This window comes from Haliotis rufescens, unplaced genomic scaffold, assembly GCF_023055435.1.
Source record: "Haliotis rufescens isolate VD_foot unplaced genomic scaffold, xgHalRufe1.0.p SCAF_16, whole genome shotgun sequence".
Classification (NCBI taxonomy): Eukaryota; Metazoa; Mollusca; class Gastropoda; order Lepetellida; family Haliotidae; genus Haliotis; species Haliotis rufescens.
This window is the reverse complement of record NW_025963846.1, coordinates 25,804,916-25,829,877: the sequence shown is the minus strand read 5'-3', so window position 1 is coordinate 25,829,877 and position 24,962 is coordinate 25,804,916. Positions and strand designations below refer to the sequence as shown.

The 24,962-nt window shown below is 42.3% G+C and overlaps 1 protein-coding gene across 1 annotated transcript; it reads right to left on the bottom strand.

The window, feature by feature from the left end:
* Positions 1-3,067: 3,067 nt before the first annotated feature.
* On the bottom strand, positions 3,068-22,275 carry LOC124117715 (kinesin-II 95 kDa subunit-like). The gene is made up of 9 exons (XM_046479700.2): positions 21,957-22,275; positions 12,446-12,702; positions 11,802-11,917; positions 11,328-11,497; positions 9,885-10,112; positions 9,075-9,446; positions 8,484-8,569; positions 6,790-6,904; positions 3,068-5,438 (listed from the first exon to the last, which is right to left on the bottom strand). The coding sequence occupies exons 2-9, from the start codon at positions 12,680-12,682 to the stop codon at positions 4,069-4,071; spliced, it is 2,694 nt and encodes an 897-aa protein (XP_046335656.2). The 5' UTR covers positions 12,683-12,702; positions 21,957-22,275; the 3' UTR covers positions 3,068-4,068.
* Positions 22,276-24,962: the final 2,687 nt, after the last annotated feature.

Here is a 24,962-nt window from a genome sequence, read left to right as displayed (position 1 = left end):
AATCATGTTTTCCTTCTTTTATGTTACATACTGGAATCATTTTTTGTTTTTATTGTTGTTTAACGCCGCACCCAGCAATATTCCAGCTATATGGCGGCGGTCCGTAAAATAATCGAGTCTGGACCAGACAATCCAGTGGTTGACATCATGAGCATCGATCTACGCAATTGGGATCGAAGACATGTATCAACCAAGTCAGCGAGCCTGACCACCCGATCCCGTTAGTCGCCTTTTACGACAAGCATAGTCGCCTTTTACGGCAAATCTCTGGATTGTCTGGTCCAGACTCGGTTATTTACAGACCGCCTTCATAATGCTGGAATATTGCTGAGGGCGGCGTTAAACAACAAACAAAGGCCGTCCATTTTATGTTGTGTTTCCATCTCCAGCTTGTAAATAACGTTGTGACCAAGTAAATCGATGGAGAAAGATGGTCGCTCCTCTGTTGTGGTATGACATTTGAAAGAGTCCGCGTCACATACCAGGTATGTGCACAACACTGGTAGTAAGGCGAGATGAGGTGATGTGGGATTTAACGTCGCGTACAATATTATAGCACTTATATAGCGTGTGTCTGCCAGCTTGCACTAGTCCGGACCGATGCCGATTTTATAGTGCTAGCCCACTGAGGTACCATGCCGCAGTTTAACATGAGTACCCCACTCAGACACAGTATACTGACTCCGAGCCGACCAGTCCTTGCTTTAGCCCCTTAATGCCGAGCACCGGACAGGGTGACAAGTACCACCTTATAACGCCTTTCGTATGACGCGGCCGGGGATCGGACCCGGGATTTTCCGATCTCCTGGCGGACGCTCTACCACATGACCATGGAGGCGATCACAACAGGTAAGACAGCCATGAGTGAGAGTATGAGACGAAGCGTACGTAAAAGAAATCAATAGGAGTTTGTTGGAAGCAAGTTACTCATACATATGTATGTTTAGCTAACCGGTGCTCATAAACCGTAAATAATTCTTTCGCAATTTCACGGCTGCAAATCATCGTCTACGCGCCGTTAGTCTGACGATGGTCAAACAGGAATGTCACAAAACGAATTTGCCGGACATTTTACTGTTCGTAGAGAGACAATATCATCTCTGGATGACTATACTCATCTCTGGATGACAGTATCATCTCTGGATGACAATATCATCTCTGGATGACTATACTCATCTCTGGATGACAGTATCATCTCTGGATGACAATATCATCTCTGGATGACAATATCATCTCTGGATGACTATACTCATTACTTGCCACGGGCAGGCTTGGCAGGATTAAATCACTCATCTCCTGACTGACCTGAACCTAGGACTGACACACTCAAGAGTGAAATTAACTTAGGGTCATTTTACTTCAAGTAGCAAACATTTACTTAGCAGAGTAGAAGATGCAAATAATTCAAGTATGAACTGTGTGACACATGTATAGTAAATAAAAAATATAATACCTATCATGGTTTTTTTTCTATTTATATACAATTTAATATAATGTGTGAGGTATTGTCCATGTAGGGAAATGTCTGTGTGGGGAAATGTCTGTGTGGGGAAATGTCCATGTGGGGAAAGGTCTGTGTGGGGTATTGTCCATGTGGGGAAATGTCAGTGTGGGGTAGTGTCCATGTGGGGAAATGTCTGTGTGGGGTAGTGTCCATGTGGGGAAATGTCAGTGTGGGGTAGTGTCCATGTGGGGAAATGTCAGTGTGGGGTGTGTCCATGTGTGGAAATGTCTGTGTGGGGTAGTGTCCATGTGGGGAAATGCCTGTGTTGTGTATTGTTCATGTTGGGAAATGTCAGTGTGGGGTAGTGTCCATGTGGGGAAAGGTCTGTGTTGTGTATTGTTCATGTGGGGAAATGTCAGTGTGGGGTGTGTCCATGTGGGGAAATGTCTGTGTGGGGTATTGTCCATGTGGGGAAATGTCAGTGTGGGGTGTGTCCATGTGGGGAAATGTCTGTGTGGGGTAGTGTCCATGTGGGGAAATGCCTGTGTTGTGTATTGTTCATGTTGGGAAATGTCAGTGTGGGGTAGTGTCCATGTAGGGAAATGTCTGTGTGGGGTAGTGTCCATGTGGGGAAATGTCTGTGTTGTGTATTGTTCATGTGGGGAAATGTCAGTGTGGGGTAGTGTCCATGTGGGGAAATGTCTGTGTGGGGTAGTGTCCATGTGGGGAAATGCCTGTGTTGTGTATTGTTCATGTTGGGAAATGTCAGTGTGGGGTAGTGTCCATGTGGGGAAATGTCTGTGTGGGGTAGTGTCCATGTGGGGAAATGCCTGTGTTGTGTATTGTTCATGTTGGGAAATGTCAGTGTGGGGTAGTGTCCATGTGGGGAAATGTCTGTGTGGGGTAGTGTCCATGTGGGGAAATGCCTGTGTTGTGTATTGTTCATGTTGGGAAATGTCAGTGTGGGGTAGTGTCCATGTGGGGAAATATCTGTGTGGGGTAGTGTCCATGTGGGGAAATGCCAGTGTGGGGTAGTGTCCATGTGGGGAAATGCCTGTGTTGTGTATTGTTCATGTGGGAAAATGTCAGTGTGGGGTAGTGTCCATGTGGGGTAGTGTCCATGTGGGGAAATGTCAGTGTGGGGTAGTGTTCATGTGGGGAAATGTCAGTGTGGGGTATTGTCCATGTGGGGAAATGTCAGTGTGGGGTAGTGTCCATGTGGGGAAATGCCTGTGTTGTGTATTGTTCATGTGGGAAAATGTCAGTGTGGGGTAGTGTCCATGTGGGGAAATGTCTGTGTTGGGTATTGTCCATGTGGGGAAATGTCTGTGTGGGGTAGTGTCCATGTGGGGAAATGTCTGTGTGGGGTAGTGTCCATGTGGGGAAATGTCTGTGTGGGGTAGTGTCCATGTGGGGAAATGCCAGTGTGGGGTAGTGTCCATGTGGGGAAATGTCTGTGTGGGGAAGTGTCCATGTGGGGAAATGCCAGTGTGGGGTAGTGTCCATGTGGGGAAATGTTTGTGTGGGGAAATGTCCGCGTTGGGAAATTGCCCAGTATATTATATTACATTAACATAACATTTTCACCACTTTGTATGATACACAGCTATTTTTTCTGCTACATAACATATATTGTTACTGGTTATAATGCGGATTTTGAAAGTCTAAAAAATGCAAGTTCGCTGCCAGTTTCCATTTTACTAATCGTCCTTTTTCTGTTGAACAATGAAGAGAATATTGGGTTGACAACCCATACTTTGCTCTACCTAGGCCAAACCGAAGCCTAAGTTGTACAGCAGATTACACATGTTGTTCACTCAAGTTGCCCACGTTTTGCTTCTCGATTCATCTTGGCATATATGTCAATGTCAGTGTGTCTCATCACGATAAACATGTAGGTAAAATGAATGGGATGTCTATCCAGCTCATCATAAATGGCTTCCTTAGTTGTCCTTGTGTTAACAGAGGACACTTTTCTAAGGGACGTAATGTGTACACGTAAAATAGACTGAACTTGTTCATAAACCCACACATCTGATCCATAACAAAAGACTGGTAAAATCATTCTGTCACACCAAAGACTTCCAACATCATGTATGGTTGTCACTCTCAAAAGAAAGGAAGTTATGTTCTTCAATGGATATTGTCGTTGTTTTTCTCTTGTTTGGCACTGTTTGTATAGCAAGTGTACAAATGAAAAGATTTAAGAAATTATGTTTCCTCAATGATATTAAAAGATTGCCACCAAACCCATCCATTCTGTTCACTTGATTCATTATTGGCATCATTGTTTCCGAACTCATCGCCGTCATCTGAGTATTTTTTAATAAGGCATTGCGCAGCAACTCTCTCAGAAAAATATATATAGAATAATATCATCACAACTCTGAATTAAAGATTACGTCTCGAGACATTCAGAAAAAAACGTCATACATCTCATGAAATCTGTTTTTTCTGTAGTTGATATGTCAAGACGTCTTCTGTATACAAAGTATACATCTAAGGAACACAAACATATGCTGCTGTTATCAATATACAGTACTGTACTTGGAACAGGTCAGTTATCAAACGTGCCCCTAAAACAGTTATCTGTTTTTTGGGACAGTTGGTACAGTCTCGTGAAATCAAAACAGTACAGCTCCTATTTTATCAATTACCTTTTGAAGGAATGATTTTTCATTCTCTGCCTCCCTCCTTGCTCTTAATCGTGCCTCTCGTTCCACCTTTCTCACATGTTCCTTATAATCCTCTTCATAAATCATCTGAAGAGTGATCATAATTTGTGCATCATTCTGCTCCAGCATGTCCATTTCTGCATCATATTTTTCTTTCAAAAGTCTCATTTCTTCTTCTTTCCTCTGATTGAGTTCTTCTATTTTCTTTCTCTCAATCTCAGTTCGTTCAGCATTGACAATCTGCGCTGCTTTGTTATCACGTTCCTTCTGAAGTCTAACACTCTGTGAATATTCCTTTAATGCTGTTAGTTCCTGTTCAGTGTGTTTCTGCTTCTCTGTTGCTTCCTTTTCTAGTTTGGCTCTAAGTTCTCCTTCCTTCTGTTTCTGTTTCTCCGCTTCTTCTAGAGCCCTCCTCATTTGACGATCCTGTTCCTCTTTAAAAGTCCTTGCTTTCAGTTCTTCATTCCGTTTCAATTCACGCAACATCTCGTCCGTCTCTCGCAGTATTTCCTCCTTTTCCTTTTCGCATTTAAGCCTTTGCTCTTCAGCCTTTCGTTCCATCTCTTCCTTTTCCTTCATCAGCAATTCACTCCGAGCCTTTTCCATTGCATCGAGTTCAGCCTGTTGTTCCATCTGAACATGTTCCGTGAGCTCCTCTTCTTTTACCTTCATTGCAAGTTCAGCTGCTTCAAACATCGCATTAGTGTAACACCCTCCACCATTATGGGCAACCGTTCGGTCAATGAGGTCAATGAGATTCATTCGAAACGTCTCTTTTTCCTCTTCATTACGATTGTTCACAACAATGTATCTATCCTGACAGTCCTTGACGAGCTGTTGTAAGACTGGTGAACTTCTCCTAAGGTGGTCTTCAAGTGCTATGCCATCGTGTATAAGATTGTCTTTTCTGGTGAAAACAATGATCATGTAGTGAACAACATTCTCGCCAAAGTATTCCTTGTAGTATTCAACTGTGTTCTGATCTTCCTCGGTAAATCTTCCAATCTGGGTGACAAACACCACAGCATGTAATCCAGGGGACGTGAGTGCTATACATTTCATGATCTCACTTTTTCTCTCATCATTTGATTCCAGAGTGTCAAACATTCCGGGTGTATCTACAATAAGAATCGACCTGCTTTTGTATTCAGCAGTTGCATATTTTGACTCCTTTGTGATAGATATTCCGCTTGCACGGGAATCAAATGCTTTGGATCCAATCAGAGAATTCCCTGTTGCACTTTTACCTGATCCTGTCTTACCAATGAGAACAATGCGCAATTCTCGGATTATTTCTTCGTTGGGAGTACATTCCTTTTCTGAAAGAAGAAAGTTAATCAATGACTGAGCTGTTGATCAAGACATTAACTAGTGAGTGAGTGAGTATAGTTTTACGCAGCTTTTAGCAATATTCCAGCAATATCACGGCGGGGGACACCAGAAATGGGCTTCACACATTGTACCCATGTCGGGAATGGAACCCGCGTCTTCGGCGTGACGAGAAAACGCTTTAACCACTAGGCTAAGCCACTGCCCAAGATATTAACTATTTGTGTGCATATGTACTTATAAAACAATACAACTACAAATTCTATAACTGCATCTAACTGAAAATTTATTTTGCGGAAACGGTGCATTCACAGTTACACATGACAAGACTTTGAAACACAAACATAATAGTAATTCTACGTAAAACTGTACGCGTCATTATCTTCATAAAGTCACGACGGATCGAAATGATTCCCTTCATTGTTGTTGACACGGGAAATAAACAGTACTTTAGATTCTAGGCTTTTTTCAACATAGAAATGGACCTGTAATCATAACCAAAGACTTACTTTTACTCTGAACTATATAAAACCAGTAAACTATAATGACGACACGGATATACTGAATAATGAAATGAACAAGGGAACACTGAGGTTTGGACACAGTAAAATGATATGCTATCATAGGTGGCCATCCTTGTCGACCAAATACATGTTGGAATCAATGCACACAAACGCATATCAACATTTGATACTGACATGTGTTGACCTTTTATGCGCGCTATTTCAAATGTACTTAAAGTTAAGCTTATTCCCCTAAATTTCTCATTGCTCCATCATTCCTTTCCATCAGTATATATAGTCCATATATATATGTCAGTATAGTCGCTTACATTTAAATGTAAAGAAGACACAAGAGTATCGTATCATCCATACAAACGTCATCATGCTTATCTCATTGCATGTTTTGGCCCGTGAAGATCCGGGGTAGAATAGGTCTTCAGCAACCCATGCTTGCCGTAAAAGGTGACTGCTCGTCGTAAAAGGCGACTAACAGGATCGGGTGGTCAGGCTGACGTGGTTAATGCATGTCATCGATCCCAATTGCGTGGATCGATGCTCATGTTATCAATCACTGGATGATAATGATGTCCAATGCAATTCCATATTTTGACTTTTATCATAATTATTTTCCTGTGGCGTTTTAGGTTATCATTTGACTTGCCCTTGCATGTGTTAGTGATGGTTCCACCGGTGGGACAAGATTGGGCGCACCTTTTCGCGAACACCTGGTGTCATCACTATTTGATAGTGATTCATAAACACATGCTCAAGATAGTCGAAATTGTACAATCGACTCTGCTTTTGGCAGATGATTTTGACGCTTTTAACTTTTGCATACCTATGGTGATGACTGGACACTCCTTCATCCTTTTAACATCCTCCTCCAGCCTTGCTTGCCTGCTCTTTGCTTCTTCAAGCTCCTTCATCATCTTTGCCATCTTTTCTTCATATTCCTAATATATACACATATAATACATAAGTAAATACCACTTGAGTGTGTAAATACACAGAACAGCCATACAATGAAACAATGCAACGGTCAATAATAACCTGAATCATTTTGCCGGTACATTTCAGTGAGGCATAATGTAAATTATGTTTTAATGTGATAATTTCCATAGTCAGCTGACCCATATGCGACAATAAACGTTTTGTCTGGGCCATGCAGACCAACGCCGTCTTGGTACGATTACATACAAAGAACAAGGTCGCCTTGTCCTCCAGACCCGTGAAGATTCCAGGGTAGAATAGGTCTTCAGCAACCCATGCTTGCCGTAAAAGGTGACTATTCTTGTCGTTAAAGGCGACTAACGGGATCGGGTGGTCAGGCTCGCCGACTTGGTTGATGCATGTCATCGATCCCAATTGCGTGGACCGATGCTCATGATATCAATTACTGGATTGTCTGGTCAAGACTCGATTATTTACAGACCGCCGTCATATAGCTGAAATATTGCTGAGTGGGGCGTTAAACAACAAACCAAACAACAACCTTGTCCTCCATGTGTCTAAAGACCCTAATGACACCAATAACCTGAATGAACGACTGTTGTCATTGTCGGCTTGGGGTAGGTGAAATAGTTCCTATTTTCAAACTTTCGTGGTGGTCTCACCCATGTTGGGTAATTCACCGTAGATAAATATTTATTGCGTTTTGTAATGAGAAATTCGTGTGTCAGCTTGCAGCACTTCTATAAACAGTCCGCGATGAACGGCACCTTTGGGCAAGGATGTAAATAGACTGCATAGAACGGTAGATTACAGCACTCCCAGTAAGACCTAGGAGTAATCAGACACGCGACAGCTGACCAATTAAAGCTCGAGCAATAGACATACTGATAGAGACTGCAGCTGGAATGTCAATGTCAATCAGGAAAAGAGAGGCGTTTGATAGCATAGTTCCGATGCCTAAAAACGACGCATTTTGCGTCCCCAACCGTCGTTCTTTCGTCCAGTGACCACATACGTAAGTTAAAGACCCCTTCGTGTTTGCAGCGATACCGGAGCTCGTAGGATCTACCAGTGGTAAACGTTTAAGACGCAACAAGCGCTATCACCCGTCCAATAGTCCATCCACCCAACCACGCAAAACAAGTTCACGGAAGTTCCTTTTCCTGTCTTGAGACAGCTAATGTACTCTAGTTATTTCAATGCTGCTTACGCCAACGATGCTACGTTTAATACCTCATGCAAATTGCAGATTCGCGATAAATAGTTTAGCATTACAAGATATCATTTTTAAAAAAGTTTAAGTGACTGAAACAAATCGGGGTATCAAATGATGTGTTTCGTAGATCGTACTCGTTTAAATGTAAATTGAGTCTTCATCAGAATTACATGCATCTGTTATTATTATGTGACATGTTGACATTTATCTCGTGTTTAGAACTTAACAAGGCAACTCATTCTAAATACCACATAACGCCAAATTGACATTTATGTTGTATGCACTGTTTATATAAATAAAGAAGGAAGATATAGAATATATTTTAAAATTATAAATATTTTTATTTGTAGTAACAGAGTGCTAACCCTTTGCATTGCTGCTTTCTCCGCTTCAAAGTAGGCTGCCTGTTTTTCACTTTCCTTCTGTGAGAGCAAAGCTTGCAGGTCGGCATCTGTATTTCAGACAGAAAATATGATCATTGCAAACAAAAATATTACCAAAATGTAATGCTTAAACGAGCGTTGATATAGCTTTTTCAAACACCAGGGGAAGCTTTGTGAACAATCAATTGCTATATGAATTGCGTCTGGTAGTTTTGTCATTTTTATTAACAAACATCACACTAAGTTAGTTAAACCCGATCACTGATATAAAACTGGAAATGTTCAGTCGGGGATGTGCACCCCTTCATCCTAAGCCTTTATCCCCTGCTCCAGCCAGCCGCACGCACTCACGTATGCACGAGACTGGAACATGTAATGGATACAAAATGGTGAGTGATGCTACATCTGGTTCTGACGACAGGGCGTGTATATACGGATCTGGTATCCAGCAAGGTATCTGCCACCGGATACCCGTACACGTTTTGGGTAAGTGTCCGGAGGTATCCGGAAGGTATCCGGATACCGGAAACTGCATTTATTTGGCTGTGATAATTGGAAACTGCATTTACAAACCTGGTATTCGATTCTTGTCCCCAGTCTCTGCAAGTCGAGCCCTCAGTTCTTGTATCTCTGTCTGAAACTCTCTCAGCAGTGCATCCTTAGGGTCTTCATTGATGACCGGCTTGTTCTTGATGGTCTTTGCACTGCTGGCAAACCTGAGAGTGCTGAGTGTCTCGTCATAGTTGTAGTCAGCCGGGGAGACACAAGCCACCATCAGCGTCCGCGCATTCCCGCCCAGAGAGTCCTGGAGCAACTTCGTCAACTTGGAGTCTCTGTACGGTATAAGCTGGTTCTTTCCCTCTGCTAATATTGAGATGACTCTTCCAAGACAGTGAAGAGAGAGGTTAATCTTGATGCCTTCCTTGAACCTCACACCAGCGGTCCCTATTATAGAATTCCATACAGAACAAATATAGTGAAGTGAGGGAGTTGATTTTAGTCTTCTCGACAGTCACAAATATTCGGAAATATTCTCCAAATAATGGAATCACACAAATCAGGAAACGATGACATGCCAAGCTTGAGTTAACACACATTCCAATTTAGTTGCCTATAAGACTGTTCGCCTTAAATATAATATCTATAACAATTTAGGGTTAATTCCAATACGAGTACAACTTATGAAACCCATTTTGGGTGTACCCAGCCGGAATGCTGCTGAATATTGATGTATGTATGTATGTACAACCATACTCACTCGCTCTTCCTTCGGAGTTTCATTGACCTAACGAGATTGAGTTGTCTTCGCAATATGTACGCAACGCAGACTCACAAAATACAAATGAAAGGTAACTGCAATAACCCGATGCCACGTCCACTCACCGGTCTTGCTTTGTCTTTCACTTCCTGCCAGATCCACGAGGTTGAGTTTGCCTGCTCTGATGTGTCCATTTGTCCTCTGGTCCAGTGTCTCGATGCTGATAGCGAAGACGGTGTGGCTGCGAGAGGATTCGCTGTTCATGTCTGTGGCACCTGTAGAACGCCTTTTCAAGCCTTTGTTCATGAGCTCCTCGCACTGAACCACTGTATTCACTGGGTGTTTCGAGAGACCTGTATTTGTAGGAATGAATGGGTTCTACTATGAACAGCTACTCGTACCGTATTTGCATTAATCTATTGCCCATTTACTCTATACATACCTGGATAATGAACAGTTCGTTTATTTGCTTAAATAATTCAGCTGTTTCTTGACCGCATGTTCTCTTTACTACTGTACCCATGTACACACACTCATGATCACTGATAGACGTGCAGGCTAATAATTGCGATGTACACATATTACATCTCGGCCCGCACTAGGGTTGCAACCGGGTACGAAAACTGAACTCGAGTACCCGGCAGACAATACCCGACCGGACTCAGGTACCCGTAGTTCAATGTTGTCCCACTTGTTTGTAATGCTTTTGCGAATAAAAGGTCATCAAACATGTATTGATCTATTCTAAGGTATTATGTTTTTTATTAAATGCCTGCATGGCTTACCTAAAACATTCGAACGTGTGTCCGTTTTGTCGTCCATTTTGAAGTGACTTACGAGTTACGAAAGGCGATTAGAGTTGTCTCCCCTGAACGGGTACTCGAGTCCTGAAAATTGGACTCAAGTCCTAAGCTACCCGACCCGTTATCGGGTACTCGAGTACACATATTACATCTTGGTCTGCACAATGATGAGCCCTGTAACGAATGTAAAATCGTTTGTTCCTCTTACATACCAGTTGCTGGTAATTTGTGCCCTGTAGTTTCTTTCTTATGACGACTTTTAAGGTGAATCTATATTTGACCGTCTTAACCATGTCAGGTGAGGTGAGGTGAAATTGGGTTTAACGTCGCGTCCAAAATTATTGCACTTATATAGTGACATGCATGCACGTGTGTGTGTGTGTGTGTGGCTGCTTGTACTAGACCGAACTGATGCCGTTTTATAGTGCTAGCCCACTGAGATACCATGCCGCAGTTTAACATGAATACCCCACTCAGACTCAGTATACTGACTCCGAGCCGACCAGTCCTTGCTTTAACCCCTTAATGCCGAGCGCCAGACAGGGTAACAACCAGTACCATCTTTTAACGTCTTTTGATATGACGCGGCTGGGGATCGAACCCCGGACCTTCCGCTCTCAGGACGGACGCTCTACCACTAGACCACGGAGGCGCTCTTAACAATGTCAGGACAGTGATAATGCAAAACAATGAAACAGAAGAGAATTCAGATCTAATCACACATCACTGACATCAACATGGTAGACTTTCAGTGTGGACACTTACCTTTTACATAGAAACCCTTATTGGGGAAAGATCCAATATCCAATTTCTCTTTAAGGCTTTTCCCCAATAAATCTCTGATTTCTTCATTGTAGATTTCGTAGCATGAACAGTGTACAACACACTGCTCACTCTTGGTGGAGGACACGATTTTGAAAATGTCTTCCACGGCCCTAGAACAACAAGGTGGTCGCCGTCTTGATAAAACACATCCCAACTATACTTGGCACATTACATTAAGGTGTCTAAACATTATCAACACTTACTACTATGACAACATCTTTAGCCAAACAAATGGATCTAAATTTACGCCACCTTTAGGACCACTGGAACCATTTCGTGACGGGAGACAAAAGGAATGGGCTTCACACTTTGTACACGTAGTCATGTGTGGAATTGAACCCGGGTCTTCGGTGTGACGAGCCAACACTCTAACCACAACTATTCCCCGCTCTGTATCATTCGTCTATATGTTACCTTGGGATGATGCCATGTTGGGTTGTAGGTTCTGATATTCCCTGCATGGTAAACGTCTTTCCAGAGGCAGTTTGTCCATAGGCAAAGATTGTACCATTGTACCCTTCCGTAACACTCTGAAAGACAATGTTACAATGCTGATTGATACGAGCACTGACGACCGTAACCGCTAATACCTTCACACCTCGATGCCTGATTCGTCTTCATTCTTGGTGACGTTCCCCTAATTTTCTCCACACCATCTATCGTGATTAATGATAACTTGGAAACTGTTCGTTGTATTTGCATTTGTATTTACAACTGAGTACTATCTGTCGGAAGACATATACTTGCTACATATGTGCATGTTGGAACATGGTTGACCCGGTGTCATACAGCACTGCTGCTCTCGATGGGATCCCAAAGCCACCACAGTGTCATGCGTTCGAACCAAAGGGAAATTATTTAGCTCTGTCAAAACCAGCATGGATTTTAACCAAGGTGATCAAATCAGAATTTCTTTGTCAGTTTACACTGAAACCCCATATCATAACTAACATGTAAAGCGATTAAAGTCACATATATGGCACAGCCAATTCAGTGTATGATTAGATAAACATTATATTAGATGCACTTGTTAAATCACCACCACACTGATCACTGACCTTCACAATAGGACACACGATGTCGCTGTAGATGTGTGCTGTAGTAGTGTCGCCAGAGTATGCCTGGTCAAAGGTGAACTGTTTACTGCCCGGTCTGTCCGAGTCCTGCTTTGTTATCACACACGATCCCTCCGTGTCAGCAATGGTGAGCACTGGCTTACATCCTCTTTTGTGTTCCGAATCGCTCATTGGGCGGCATCTTACAATGACCTTCACCAGTTCTTCTCTTGCTGCCATAACTTACAGATGGGTGTGAGCTGGAAGGAATCACATGCTCAATACAAAGTAAAGTGATACCGTACGACTCTATCATCACTTTCAAATATGCCTCAAAATTAAGAAAATACTTGATCATTTCTCGTTACAAATTCGCACATGGCTTTATTACTTTATGCAAGGTGCGTGAAGGCTTTGAATAATTTAGTTGCAATCTCATTAAAATCAGGTCTTAGTTCTCGCTGCCGCTGAACAAAGATCTGAGGACATCCCATTACGGGTCACGTCAGACCGACCTTGTGCGAATTTTGACCGACAAATGAAAGGACTGACAAGAAGTCGACATTAGCCAATCAGAAGGCAGCTTTCTCGTGCTTAAGGGAACTAATTTCAAATTGGCGACAAAGCTTCGAAACATATTTTGACACAATTCTCGATAAAAAATTTGAAACCTGAACAAAAGAACATTCTGGAATGGCTAATAGATGGTCTATATTGTATGGATTCAGTCGTTAAGCCCGTAACTATCGTTCTGAATACCCCGTGTTAAAGTTTCGAGGTTGCATAATTAGAAATCACATTCCAACTGTCACTTTCATGATCTGGTAAGCGACGCTCTGATTGGTCGGATGAAAGGTCGTTCTGACGTGACCCCTAATGGGATGTCCTCAGATCTTTGTTTAGCTGCAGCGAAAACTAAGATCTGATTTTCATGAGATTGAATTTAGTTGCAGTATTACATCGTGTGTCAGCCTGTCGAGGGGAAGGGGGCAAATATGACGATGGTCTTATATTTAGACGTTTACAATTTGGTGACAATCACGAATACATGTATTGTACTGACAAAGCACAAATCATAATTTGGGCCAGTGTCGGATTAGAACCCACGATCATGTACATAAAATGAACAATTCTGGCACATCCGAGCGACTCAGCCATGTTACGCCATGTATTGATAAGAAAAGGAAGGACTAGTTGACCATAATAGGTCATGCCCCACGATTGGCCAAACATCGTGGCATGGTCTGAATCAATGTCCCAACTTGAGGGAGTCTTGTCCACTCCTCTTAAACAACAAACCAACCAACCTATTGGGAAAGGTCATCTCATATCTGGCCATTGCATCATGTTGATGGTTTGTTGCTTGTGTTACGATACGTGAACGGTTATGGTCTGGAAAGACAAATCGTGGACCAGCCAGGGCACAACAGTTAGCGCCAGTATGTTGTCTCGGTAGTACAGTCCAGTGACCCTTCGTTGTCCAGTGTCACTGAAGGGTCAAAATCAAGACTGACCGCCTTAACCAAGCGAACGAAGGAATTGCTTGCTCCACACGCAATGGTCAGGTGTGTTGAGGCGTTAGGTTTGGGGCCTAAAAATGGCATATAATTTTCAAAGCTGCTCTTTCATATTTATATTTCATGATCCCCTATGTATTTGGAGGGCATATAGTTAACCTGAGAACGATCGTAGTTTTCAAGATGATCGTTCAGCTTCACCAATCGACCTTCAAATTCCTTTCACCATTGTCATAACCCATGTCATCCTTACTACGTTAGTACACGTAGAGGTAAAACCGATAAAACAAATATAAGAGCGAACAAAGTAAAATGTGTAGGGATGACGGTGATTTGGTGAGTGAGCGCCGCTTTTGAACATTATTTCAGTTATATAACAGCGTTTTAACTTGAAGTGAAAGGAAAGATTGAGGTGACGCCGGTCTCAGATGTTTACCACTTTGGTAAAACCAACGAGCACATCTACTGTGCTGTCAAAACAAGAAATATCCTCAGGGCGAATCAGGTATTCGAATCATAGGATACGAGCATGTCTGAAGGCCGCAACTCATCATAGCAAACTGCCCCCTATGATGACCAGGACAGGAGAAGCGCTGCATTTACAAGTTAGAAAGAAGTCATGACAAACATGGATCCGTGCGGGGTTTTGAAAGACTGCTCGGTGGCACGTGAGCAGCTGAGAGTTTAACAGTTCGTTATAAACATAAACACAATCCAGTGATTGATATCATGAGCATCGACCCACGCAATTGGGATTGATGACATGCATCAACCAAGTCAGCAAGCCTGACCACCCGATCCCGTAAGTCGCCTTTTACGACAAGCATAGGCACCTTTTATGGCAAGCATGTGTTGCTGAAGACCTATTCTACCCCGGAATCTTCACGGGTCCGTTGACGGACTACACACGGAACCACAAAGTGAGTTCGCTATATCTCTTATTTGGTTTAAGCGTGTCTTAATATCCATCAAATATATATTATAAAATTTACAAATGGCCAGGACCTACAAACTAGTTCGTTTTATCCGTCAGTTTGTTACAAGCGTGTCCGTTATAAACGTACTTGAATGTATTATTATCTGGATAATCGAAGATGTTATCGGCGTTACACATTATCTTCTCGTGTGATAATAAACGTTCAAATAGTATTGAAATAGTAGAAATTGGTATAATAAACGTTGGCCATCTCACATGTAAGATATATCATGATTTGAAGACAATATATAGTGAGTGAGTGAGTATGGTTTTATCACGGCGGGGGACACCAGTAATGGGCGAAGACAATATATAACACATATATGAAAGTTAATGTTTTCAACATACCTGGTCTCAGCCAATGTGATAGATATCAGGTTATACTCTGTCACAATTCAAACCAGATTATTTCATAAATATGGATTCGCCTACACGTTGTATTTAGATATATACATTGTGTGTATTATCAGTGTCACATGTACATGGCATATCGTATGACAGAGGCTGATTAAAAGATTAAATAGTATCCATGTATCCATTTTATACATATCAGCCATACAGGTACAAGCGTTGAAAGGTCTTCGCGGATCACGAAAATGTGATAATAAGTCACATGACAATTACGGACACGCCTACTATCATCTCTATTTGATAGTGATTCATAAACACGTTAAAGACAGACGCGTTCGGTAGACTTTTAGGAGAGATTCCTTATGAGTATGTGTTTTCGCTTCCACCAAGCAGGAACGGGCTATAAGTGTAGACTTCCGTCTGTCCATCCGTCCGTCCTTATATCATTCTGTCCGCCCGCCCAAAGCTTATGGCGACAAGTGTTTTTTCAGGAACAGTTATGGATACAAGGATGATGAGTTATAGCCCTTGACGAAGTTCCAAAACAACCATCGAAAATAAATATTTTACAGAGTTATGCTAGAGTTTAGCGAGTCAGATGCTAAAAGTACACAGGTTGCAGCGTCTAACACAACAGTATTACCTGACATTGTAGATCAGTATCAAAACGTATACAGGCTACAGGGTCTAACACAACAGTGTTACCTGACATTGTAGATCGAAGGGTAAACGTATACAGGCTACAGGGTCTAACACAACGGTATCACCTGACATTGTAGATCAGGATCAAAACGTATACAGGCTACAGGGTCTAACACAACGGTAGCACCTGACATTGTAGATCGGAGGGTAAACTTATACAAGCTACAGGGTCTAACACAACGGTAGCACCTGACATTGTAGATCGGAGGGTAAACGTATAAAATCTAGAGGGTCTAACACAACGGTATCACCTGACATTGTAGATCAGGATCAAAACGTATACAGGCTACAGGGTCTAACACAACAGTAGCACCTGACATTGTAGATCAGGATCAAAACGTATACAGGTTACAGGGTCTAAGACAACAGTATTACCTGACATTGTAGATCGGAGGGTAAACGTATACAGGCTACAGGGTCTAACAGAACAGTAGCACCTGACATTGTAGATCGGAGGGTAAACGTATACAGGCTACAGGGTCTAACACAACGGTATCACCTGACATTGTAGATCAGGATCAAAACGTATACAGGCTACAGGGTCTAACACAACAGTAGCACCTGACATTGTAGATCAGGATCTAAACGTACACAGGTTACAGGGTCTAACACAACAGAATTACCTGACATTGTAGATCAGGATCAAAACGTATACAGGTTACAGGGTCTAACACAACAGTATTACCTGACATTGTAGATCGGAGGACAAACGTATACAGGCTACATGGTCTAACACAACAGTATTACCTGACATTGTAGATCAAGATCTAAACGTATACAGGCTACAGGGTCTAACACAACAGTATTACCTGACATTGTAGATCAAGATCTAAACGTATACAGGCTACAGGGTCTAACACAACAGTATTACCTGACATTGTAGATCAGGATCTAAACGTATACAGGTTACAGGGTTTAACAAAACAGTATTATCTGACATTGCAGAGCGGAGGGTAAACGTTTACAGGTTACAGGGTCTAACACAACAGTATCACCGGACATTGTAGATCAGGATCTAAACGTATACAGGCTACAGGGTCTAACACAACAGTATTACCTGACATTGTAGATCGGAGGGTAAACGTATACAGGCTACAGGGTCTAACACAAGAGTATTACCTGACATTTTAGATCAGGATCTAAACGTACACAGGTTACAGGGTCTAACACAACAGTATTACCTGACATTTTAGATCAGGATCTAAACGTATACAGGCTACAGGGTCTAACACAACAGTATAACCTGACATTGTAGATCAGGATCTAAACGTACACAGGTTACAGGGTCTAACACAACAGAATTACCTGACATTGTAGATCAGGATCAAAACGTATACAGGTTACAGGGTCTAACACAACAGTATTACCTGACATTGTAGATCGGAGGACAAACGTATACAGGCTACAGGGTCTAACACAACAGTATAACCTGACATTGTAGATCAGGATCAAAACGTTCACAGGTTACAGGGTCTAACACAACAGAATTACCTGACATTTTAGATCAGGATCAAAACGTATACAGGTTACAGGGTCTAACACAACAGTATTACCTGACATTGTAGATCGGAGGACAAACGTATACAGGCTACATGGTCTAACACAACAGTATTACCTGACATTGTAGATCAAGACCTAAACGTATACAGGCTACAGGGTCTAACACAACAGTATTACCTGACATTGTAGATCAGGATCTAAACGTATACAGGTTACAGGGTTTAACAAAACAGTATTATCTGACATTGCAGAGCGGAGGGTAAACGTTTACAGGTTACAGGGTCTAACACAACAGTATCACCGGACATTGTAGATCAGGATCTAAACGTATACAGGCTACAGGGTCTAACACAACAGTATTACCAGACATTGTAGATCGGAGGGTAAACGTATACAGGCTACAGGGTCTAACACAAGAGTATTACCTGACATTTTAGATCAGGATCTAAACGTACACAGGTTACAGGGTCTAACACAACAGTATTACCTGACATTTTAGATCAGGATCTAAACGTATACAGGCTACAGGGTCTAACACAACAGTATAACCTGACATTGTAGATCAGGATCTAAACGTACACAGGTTACAGGGTCTAACACAACAGTATTACCTGATATTGTAGATCAAGATCTCAACGTATACAGGCTACAGGGTCTAACACAACAGTATTACCTGACATTGTAGATCAGGATCTAAACGTATACAGGTTACAGGGTTTAACACAACAGTATTACCTGACATTGTAGATCGGAGGGTAAACGTATACAGGCTACAGGGTCTAACACAACGGTATCACCTGACATTGTAGATCAGGATCAAAACGTATACAGGCTACAGGGTCTAACACAACAGTAGCACCTGACATTGTAGATCGGAGGGTAAACGTATACAGGCTACAGGGTCTAACACAACGGTATAACCTGACATTGTAGATCAGGATCTAAACGTACACAGGTTACAGGGTCTAACACAACAGTATTACCTGACATTGTAGATCAGGATCAAAACGTATACAGGCTACAGGGTCTAACACAACAGTATTACCTGACATTGTAGATCGTAAGGTAAACGTACACAGTTTACAGGGTCTAACACAACGGTATCACCTGACATTGTAGATCAGGATCTAATCGTACACGGGTTACAGGGTCTAAGACAACAGTATCACCTGACATTGTAGATCAGGATCTAAACGTGTACAGGTTACAGGGTCTAACACAACGGTATTACCTGACATTGTAGATCAGGATCTAAACGTGTACAGGTTACAGGGTCTAACACAACGGTATTACCTGACATTGTAGATCAGGATCTAAACGTGTACAGGTTACAGGGTCTAACACAATGATATTACCTGACATTGTAGATCAGGATCTAAACGTGTACAGGTTACAGGGTCTAACACAACGGTATCACCTGACAATGTAGATCAGTAGCTAAACGTACACAGGTTACAGGGTCTAACACAACAGTATTACCAGACATTGTAGATCAGGATCTAAACGTGTACAGGTTACAGGGTCTAACACAATGATATTACCTGACATTGTAGATCAGGATCTAAACGTGTACAGGTTACAGGGTCTAACACAATGATATTACCTGACATTGTAGATCAGGATCTAAACGTGTACAGGTTACAGGGTCTAACACAACGGTATCACCTGACAATGTAGATCAGGATCTAAACGTGTACAGGTTACAGGGTCTAACACAACGGTATTACCTGACATTGTAGATCAGGATCTAAACGTGTACAGGTTACAGGGTCTAACACAACAGTATTACCTGACATTGTAGATCAGGATCTAAACGTGTACAGGTTACAGGGTCTAACACAACGGTATTACCTGACATTGTAGATCAGGATCTAAACGTGTACAGGTTACAGGGTCTAACACAACAGTATTACCTGACATTGTAGATCGGAAGGTAAACGTACACAGGTTACAGTGTCTAACACAACAGTATTACCTGACATTGTAGATCAGTAGCTAAACGCACACAGGTTACAGGGTCTAACACAACAGTATTACCTGACATTGTAGATCAGGATCTAAACGTGTACAGGTTACAGGTTCTAACACAACGGTATAACCTGACATTGTAGATCGGAAGGTAAACGTACACAGGTTACAGGGTCTAACACAACGGTATCACCTGACATTGTAGATCAGTAGCTTAACGTACACAGGTTACAGGGTCTTACACAACGGTATTACCTGACATTGTAGATCGGAAGGTAAACGTACACAGGTTACAGGGTCTAACACAACAGTATTACCTGACATTGTAGATCAGGATCTAAACGTATACAGGTTACAGGGTCTAACACAACGGTATTACCTGGTATTGTAGATCAGTAGCTAAACTTACATCGGGTTACAGGATCTTACACAACGGCATTACCTGACATTGTAGATCAGTAGCTAAACTTACATCGGGTTACAGGATCTAACACAACGGTATTACCTGACATTGTAGATCAGTAGCTAAACTTACATCGGGTTACAGGATCTTACACAACGGTATTACCTGACATTGTAGATCAGTAGCTAAACTTACATCGGGTTACAGGATCTTACACAACGGTTTTACCTGGCATTGTAGATCAGTAGCTAAACTTACATCGGGTTACAGGATCTTACACAACAGTATTACCTGACATTGTAGATCAGGATCAAAACGTATACAGGCTACAGGGTTTAACACAACAGTATTACCTGACATTGTAGATCGGAGGGTAAACGTATACAGGCTACAGGGTCTAACACAACCAGTATTACCTGACATTGTAGATCAGGATCTAAACGTATACAGGCTACATTGTCTAACACAACAGTATTACCTGACATTGTAGATCGGTAGCTAAATGTACACAGGTTACAGTGTCTAACACAACAGTATTACCTGACATTGTAGATCAGGATCTAAACGTATACAGGCTACATTGTCTAACACAACAGTATTACCTGACATTGTAGATCGGAAGCTAAATGTACACAGGTTACAGTGTCTAACACAACAGTTTTACCTGACATTGTAGATGAGGATCAAAACGTATACAGGCTAGAGGGTCTAACACAACAGTATTACCTGACATTGTAGATCGTAAGGTAAACGTACACAGGTTACAGGGTCTAACACAACGGTATCACCTGACATTGTAGATCAGGATCTAATCGTACACGGGTTACAGGGTCTAACACAACGGTATCACCTGACATTGTAGATCAGGATCTAAACGTGTACAGGTTACAGGGTCTAACACAACAGTATTACCTGACATTGTAGATCAGGATCTAAACGTGTACAGGTTACAGGGTCTAACACAACAGTATTACGTGACATTGTAGATCAGGATCTAAACGTGTACAGGTTACAGGGTCTAACACAATGATATTACCTGACATTGTAGATCGGAAGGTAAACGTACACAGGTTACAGGGTCTAACACAACGGTATCACCTGACAATGTAGATCAGTAGCTAGACGTACACAGGTTACAGGGTCTAACACAACAGTATTACCTGTCATTGTAGATCAGGATCTAAACGTGTACAGGTTACAGGGTCTAACACAACGGTATTACCTGACATTGTAGATCAGGATCTAAACGTGTACAGGTTACAGGGTCTAACACAACAGTATTACCTGACATTGTAGATCGGAAGGTAAACGTACACAGGTTACAGGGTCTAACACAACAGTATTACCTGACATTGTAGATCAGGATCTAAACGTGTACAGGTTACAGGGTCTAACACAACGGTATTACCTGACATTGTAGATCGGAAGGTAAACGTACACAGGTTACAGGGTCTAACACAACGGTATCACCTGACATTGTAGATCAGTAGCTAAACGTACACAGGTTACAGGGTCTAACACAACGGTATTACCTGACATTGTAGATCGGAAGGTAAACGTACACAGGTTACAGGGTCTAACACAACGGTATTACCTGACATTGTAGATCGGAAGGTAAACGTACACAGGTTACAGGGTCTAACACAACGGTATTACCTGACATTGTAGATCCGTAGCTAAACTTACATCGGGTTACAGGATCTAACACAACGGTATTACCTGACATTGTAGATCAGTAGCTAAACTTACATCGGGTTACAGGATCTTACACAACGGTATTACCTGACATTGTAGATCAGTAGCTAAACTTTCATCGGGTTACAGGATCTTACACAACGGTATTACCTGACATTGTAGATCAGTAGCTAAACTTACATCGGGTTACAGGATCTTACACAACGGTATTACCTGACATTGTAGATCAGTAGCTAAACTTACATCGGGTTACAGGATCTTACACAACAGTATTACCTGACATTGTAGATCAGTAGCTAAACTTACATCGGGTTACAGGATCTTACACAACGGTATTACCTGACATTGTAGATCAGTAGCTAAACTTACATCGGGTTACAGGATCTAACACAACGGTATTACCTGACATTGTAGATCGGAAGGAACACGTACACGGGTCACAAGGTCTAATACAACGGTAATCCCTGATATTGTAGATCTTGTTGAGCAGTACACGGAAAGTGAAAGTAAAACGAGGAAAGACTTACGATCGATGCGATGTATTATTGACGACGGCAACACGTGTTGAAAAATGATATCATCATTGAATACTGCAGAAGACGCCGTGACTCTCAAGCCTAGAGCTGAATACGACCTAATCAATACTCACTGCTACAGCTGTTGTGTGTAGTAAAGACACAGTAAACGTCACATTGTACACACATCTTGACATATTGTAAGACTCACGCTACACATGCTGGACAGGTTATGCAGTGCCCATCTTTAGTGACTATGGTTGTATGGTTGGTTTGTTGTTTTACGCCGCACTCAGCAATATTCCAGCTATATGACGGCGGTCTGTAAATAATCGAATCTGGACCAGACAATCACGATTAATATCATGAGCATCGATTCACGCAATTGGGATCGATGACATGCATCAACCAAGTCAGCGATCCTGACCACCCGTTGTGACTGTGAGTGAGAAGGAGATGATAACATCAATACATCGCAGTATGTCGGGAAAGTGTAACTATGCAAGGCTTCTATTGTTGAACGGCTTATTTTTGCATCCAGGAAGATTTGTTTTTATTTGTTTTTAACGCCGCACTAAGCAATATTACAACTATATGACGGCGGTCTGTAATTAATCGAGTCTGAACCAGACTATCCAGTGTTTAAAATCATGCACATCGATCCACGTAATTGGGAAACGATGACATGCATCAACCAAGTTAGCGAGCCTGACCACCCGATCCCGTTAGTCGCCTATTACAAGTATAGTTGACTTTTACGGCAAGCATTGGTTGCTGAAGACCTACCGCGGGTCTTCAGGGTCAATATGTACAAGTATCAGTTCAGATCACACACTTGATGAGGGGAATCAACAGGTAATGCTGCCTATCAAAGCTATCAGTTGAACTCGACCTTGTCCAGGTGCGTTACTCTTGGTGGCTTAGCGCGTTATCTCTTGGTGATGTGCTGAAGGCCTGTTTTCACCACAGCGACGGTATCATGACAACACGACATTTAGGATTGGCAAAACGTACTGCACACACAACCACACCACATTTGTTCAGGAGTGGACCGACGGTCAAAGCTACTGATTAAATTGTTGGCTCGTCAAACCCAAGACCGGGTTTGAGTCTCTTCACAGGTAAATATGCGAAGTCTTTTCTTGGTACTCCCGCTGGAATATGGCTGGAATTTAGTAAAAGGGGCGTCGAACAATACTTTCATGTTTGTTTCATTTTTTTCAGCTGCATTGTGATGTTTTCTTGCATTGTATTGAGTACTTCGTATTGGTGTGTTATAGTACTGTCTCACCTTTGCTGGTCAGCTTTATAGATCTATTATTATTTATCTTAGTGTCATTTTGTATCAATCAAAATAGGACTGATATGAATTTTTACCTATTTTAATCTTTCAATGCGTTTCAATGTGTTTCGCTTCTTTCAATTCTGTTCATAATAGCTGACATTGCGACGTGGATGTACGTGTGTGTGTTTGTGTGGCTGCTTGTACTAGTCCGGACTGATGCCGATTTATAATGCTAGCTCACTGAGATACCATGCCGCAGTTTAACATGAATACCCCACTCAGACACAGTATACTGACTCCGAGCCGACCAGTCCTTGTTTTAGTCCCTCAATGCTGAGCGCCAGACAGGGTAACAACAAGTACCATCTTTTAACGTCTTTTGATATATTATCAAATCCCGGACCTTCCGCCCTCCGGGCGGACGCTCTACCACTAGACCACGGAGGCGGTCTCTAGTCCAGTGACCCACGGTAACGAGACCGTTGACATATAAATTGATGTAAGTGTGTCATTACTTGTGTAACGAGGAAGGACAATATCACGACAGCGAGTTACAGTGATCCTGTTAAGCCATGATACGACACATGTCAGTGAGTGAGTGAGTGAGGTTTTACGCCGCTTCTAGCAATATTCCAGCAATATCACGGCGGGGGACACCAGAAATGGGCTTCACACATTGTACCATGTCGGGAATCGAACCCGGGTCATCGGCGTGACGAGCGAACGCTTTAACCACTAGGCTACCCGAATGTCAATGACCGTTCATGTCGAGGCCGTGTGTAGTCGCGTCGTATCGCACCCATGTGTAGCGTAATATAGTTTTGCCCTGAACTATTATGGTTAAAGCGCGATGACGCTAGCGTCAGAGTGCTTTGACGTTAACGTGTAAACATAGCCGACGTTCGGTGTCGCTGGTTATATTGTGAGTTGAGGTTCTGTTGTACAAGTTGCAACTGTGTTTTCATCACTAATGAACTTCAGCAACTGCAAGCCATGAAATAGTGTGCTTACCGAGTTGGTTGCGCTACATGTAACCCTTACCGACGTGAATCGTAGGACGAACATGGCGGTTGAAGAGCAACAGCGGATGGTCTGTTTGGCTGCTGAATGTTGTTAAATGCCATCCTCTGAGAAACTTTTCAAGAATTGCTGATTCCTTTGTTTCCTAGAGACATACATAATTCGTTGAGAACCAACGCCTCCCTCGGACAATATTGTGACTACTGTATGACACAGTGGTTTGAATATGTTTAGTATAAGCCAGGGGGCACGGGTGGCCTAGTCGTCTAAGGCGCCGCAATTCGCTGTGCAGAGTTGCGTCCCTTGGGAATGCCAGAAACCTATGATTGTGGGTTCGAATCCCGGTTCGCCCCGATTTTGTTTCTAGGTTTGTCAGCACCATACCCGTGCTCGTGGGTTTCACCGAAGTGGTAAACGTCTGAGACCTGCATCACTTCGGGCTTTCCTCCCACATTAAGCTGACACGCCGTGATATAACTGGAATACTGTTAAAAGCGGCGTTAAACACAACTCACTCACTCACTCACTAGTATAAGCCTGTGGCATGAGAGATGGTTGACAATCATCTTTCCATATTTCTAATGATAA

What these genes read in the sequence shown, in the direction of transcription:
- LOC124117715 (XM_046479700.2), bottom strand. Translation starts at nt 12,682, where the DNA reads ATGGCAGCAAGAGAAGAACTGGTGAAGGTCATTGTAAGATGCCGCCCA. An exon ending in TCGTGTGTCCTATTGTGAAG is followed by an intron (nt 11,918 to 12,445) that starts GTCAGTGATCAG and finishes ATTGTCTTTCAG; the next exon opens with AGTGTTACGGAAGGGTACAA. An exon ending in TGAAAGACAAAGCAAGACCG is followed by an intron (nt 9,447 to 9,884) that starts GTGAGTGGACGT and finishes ATTCTATAATAG; the next exon opens with GGACCGCTGGTGTGAGGTTC.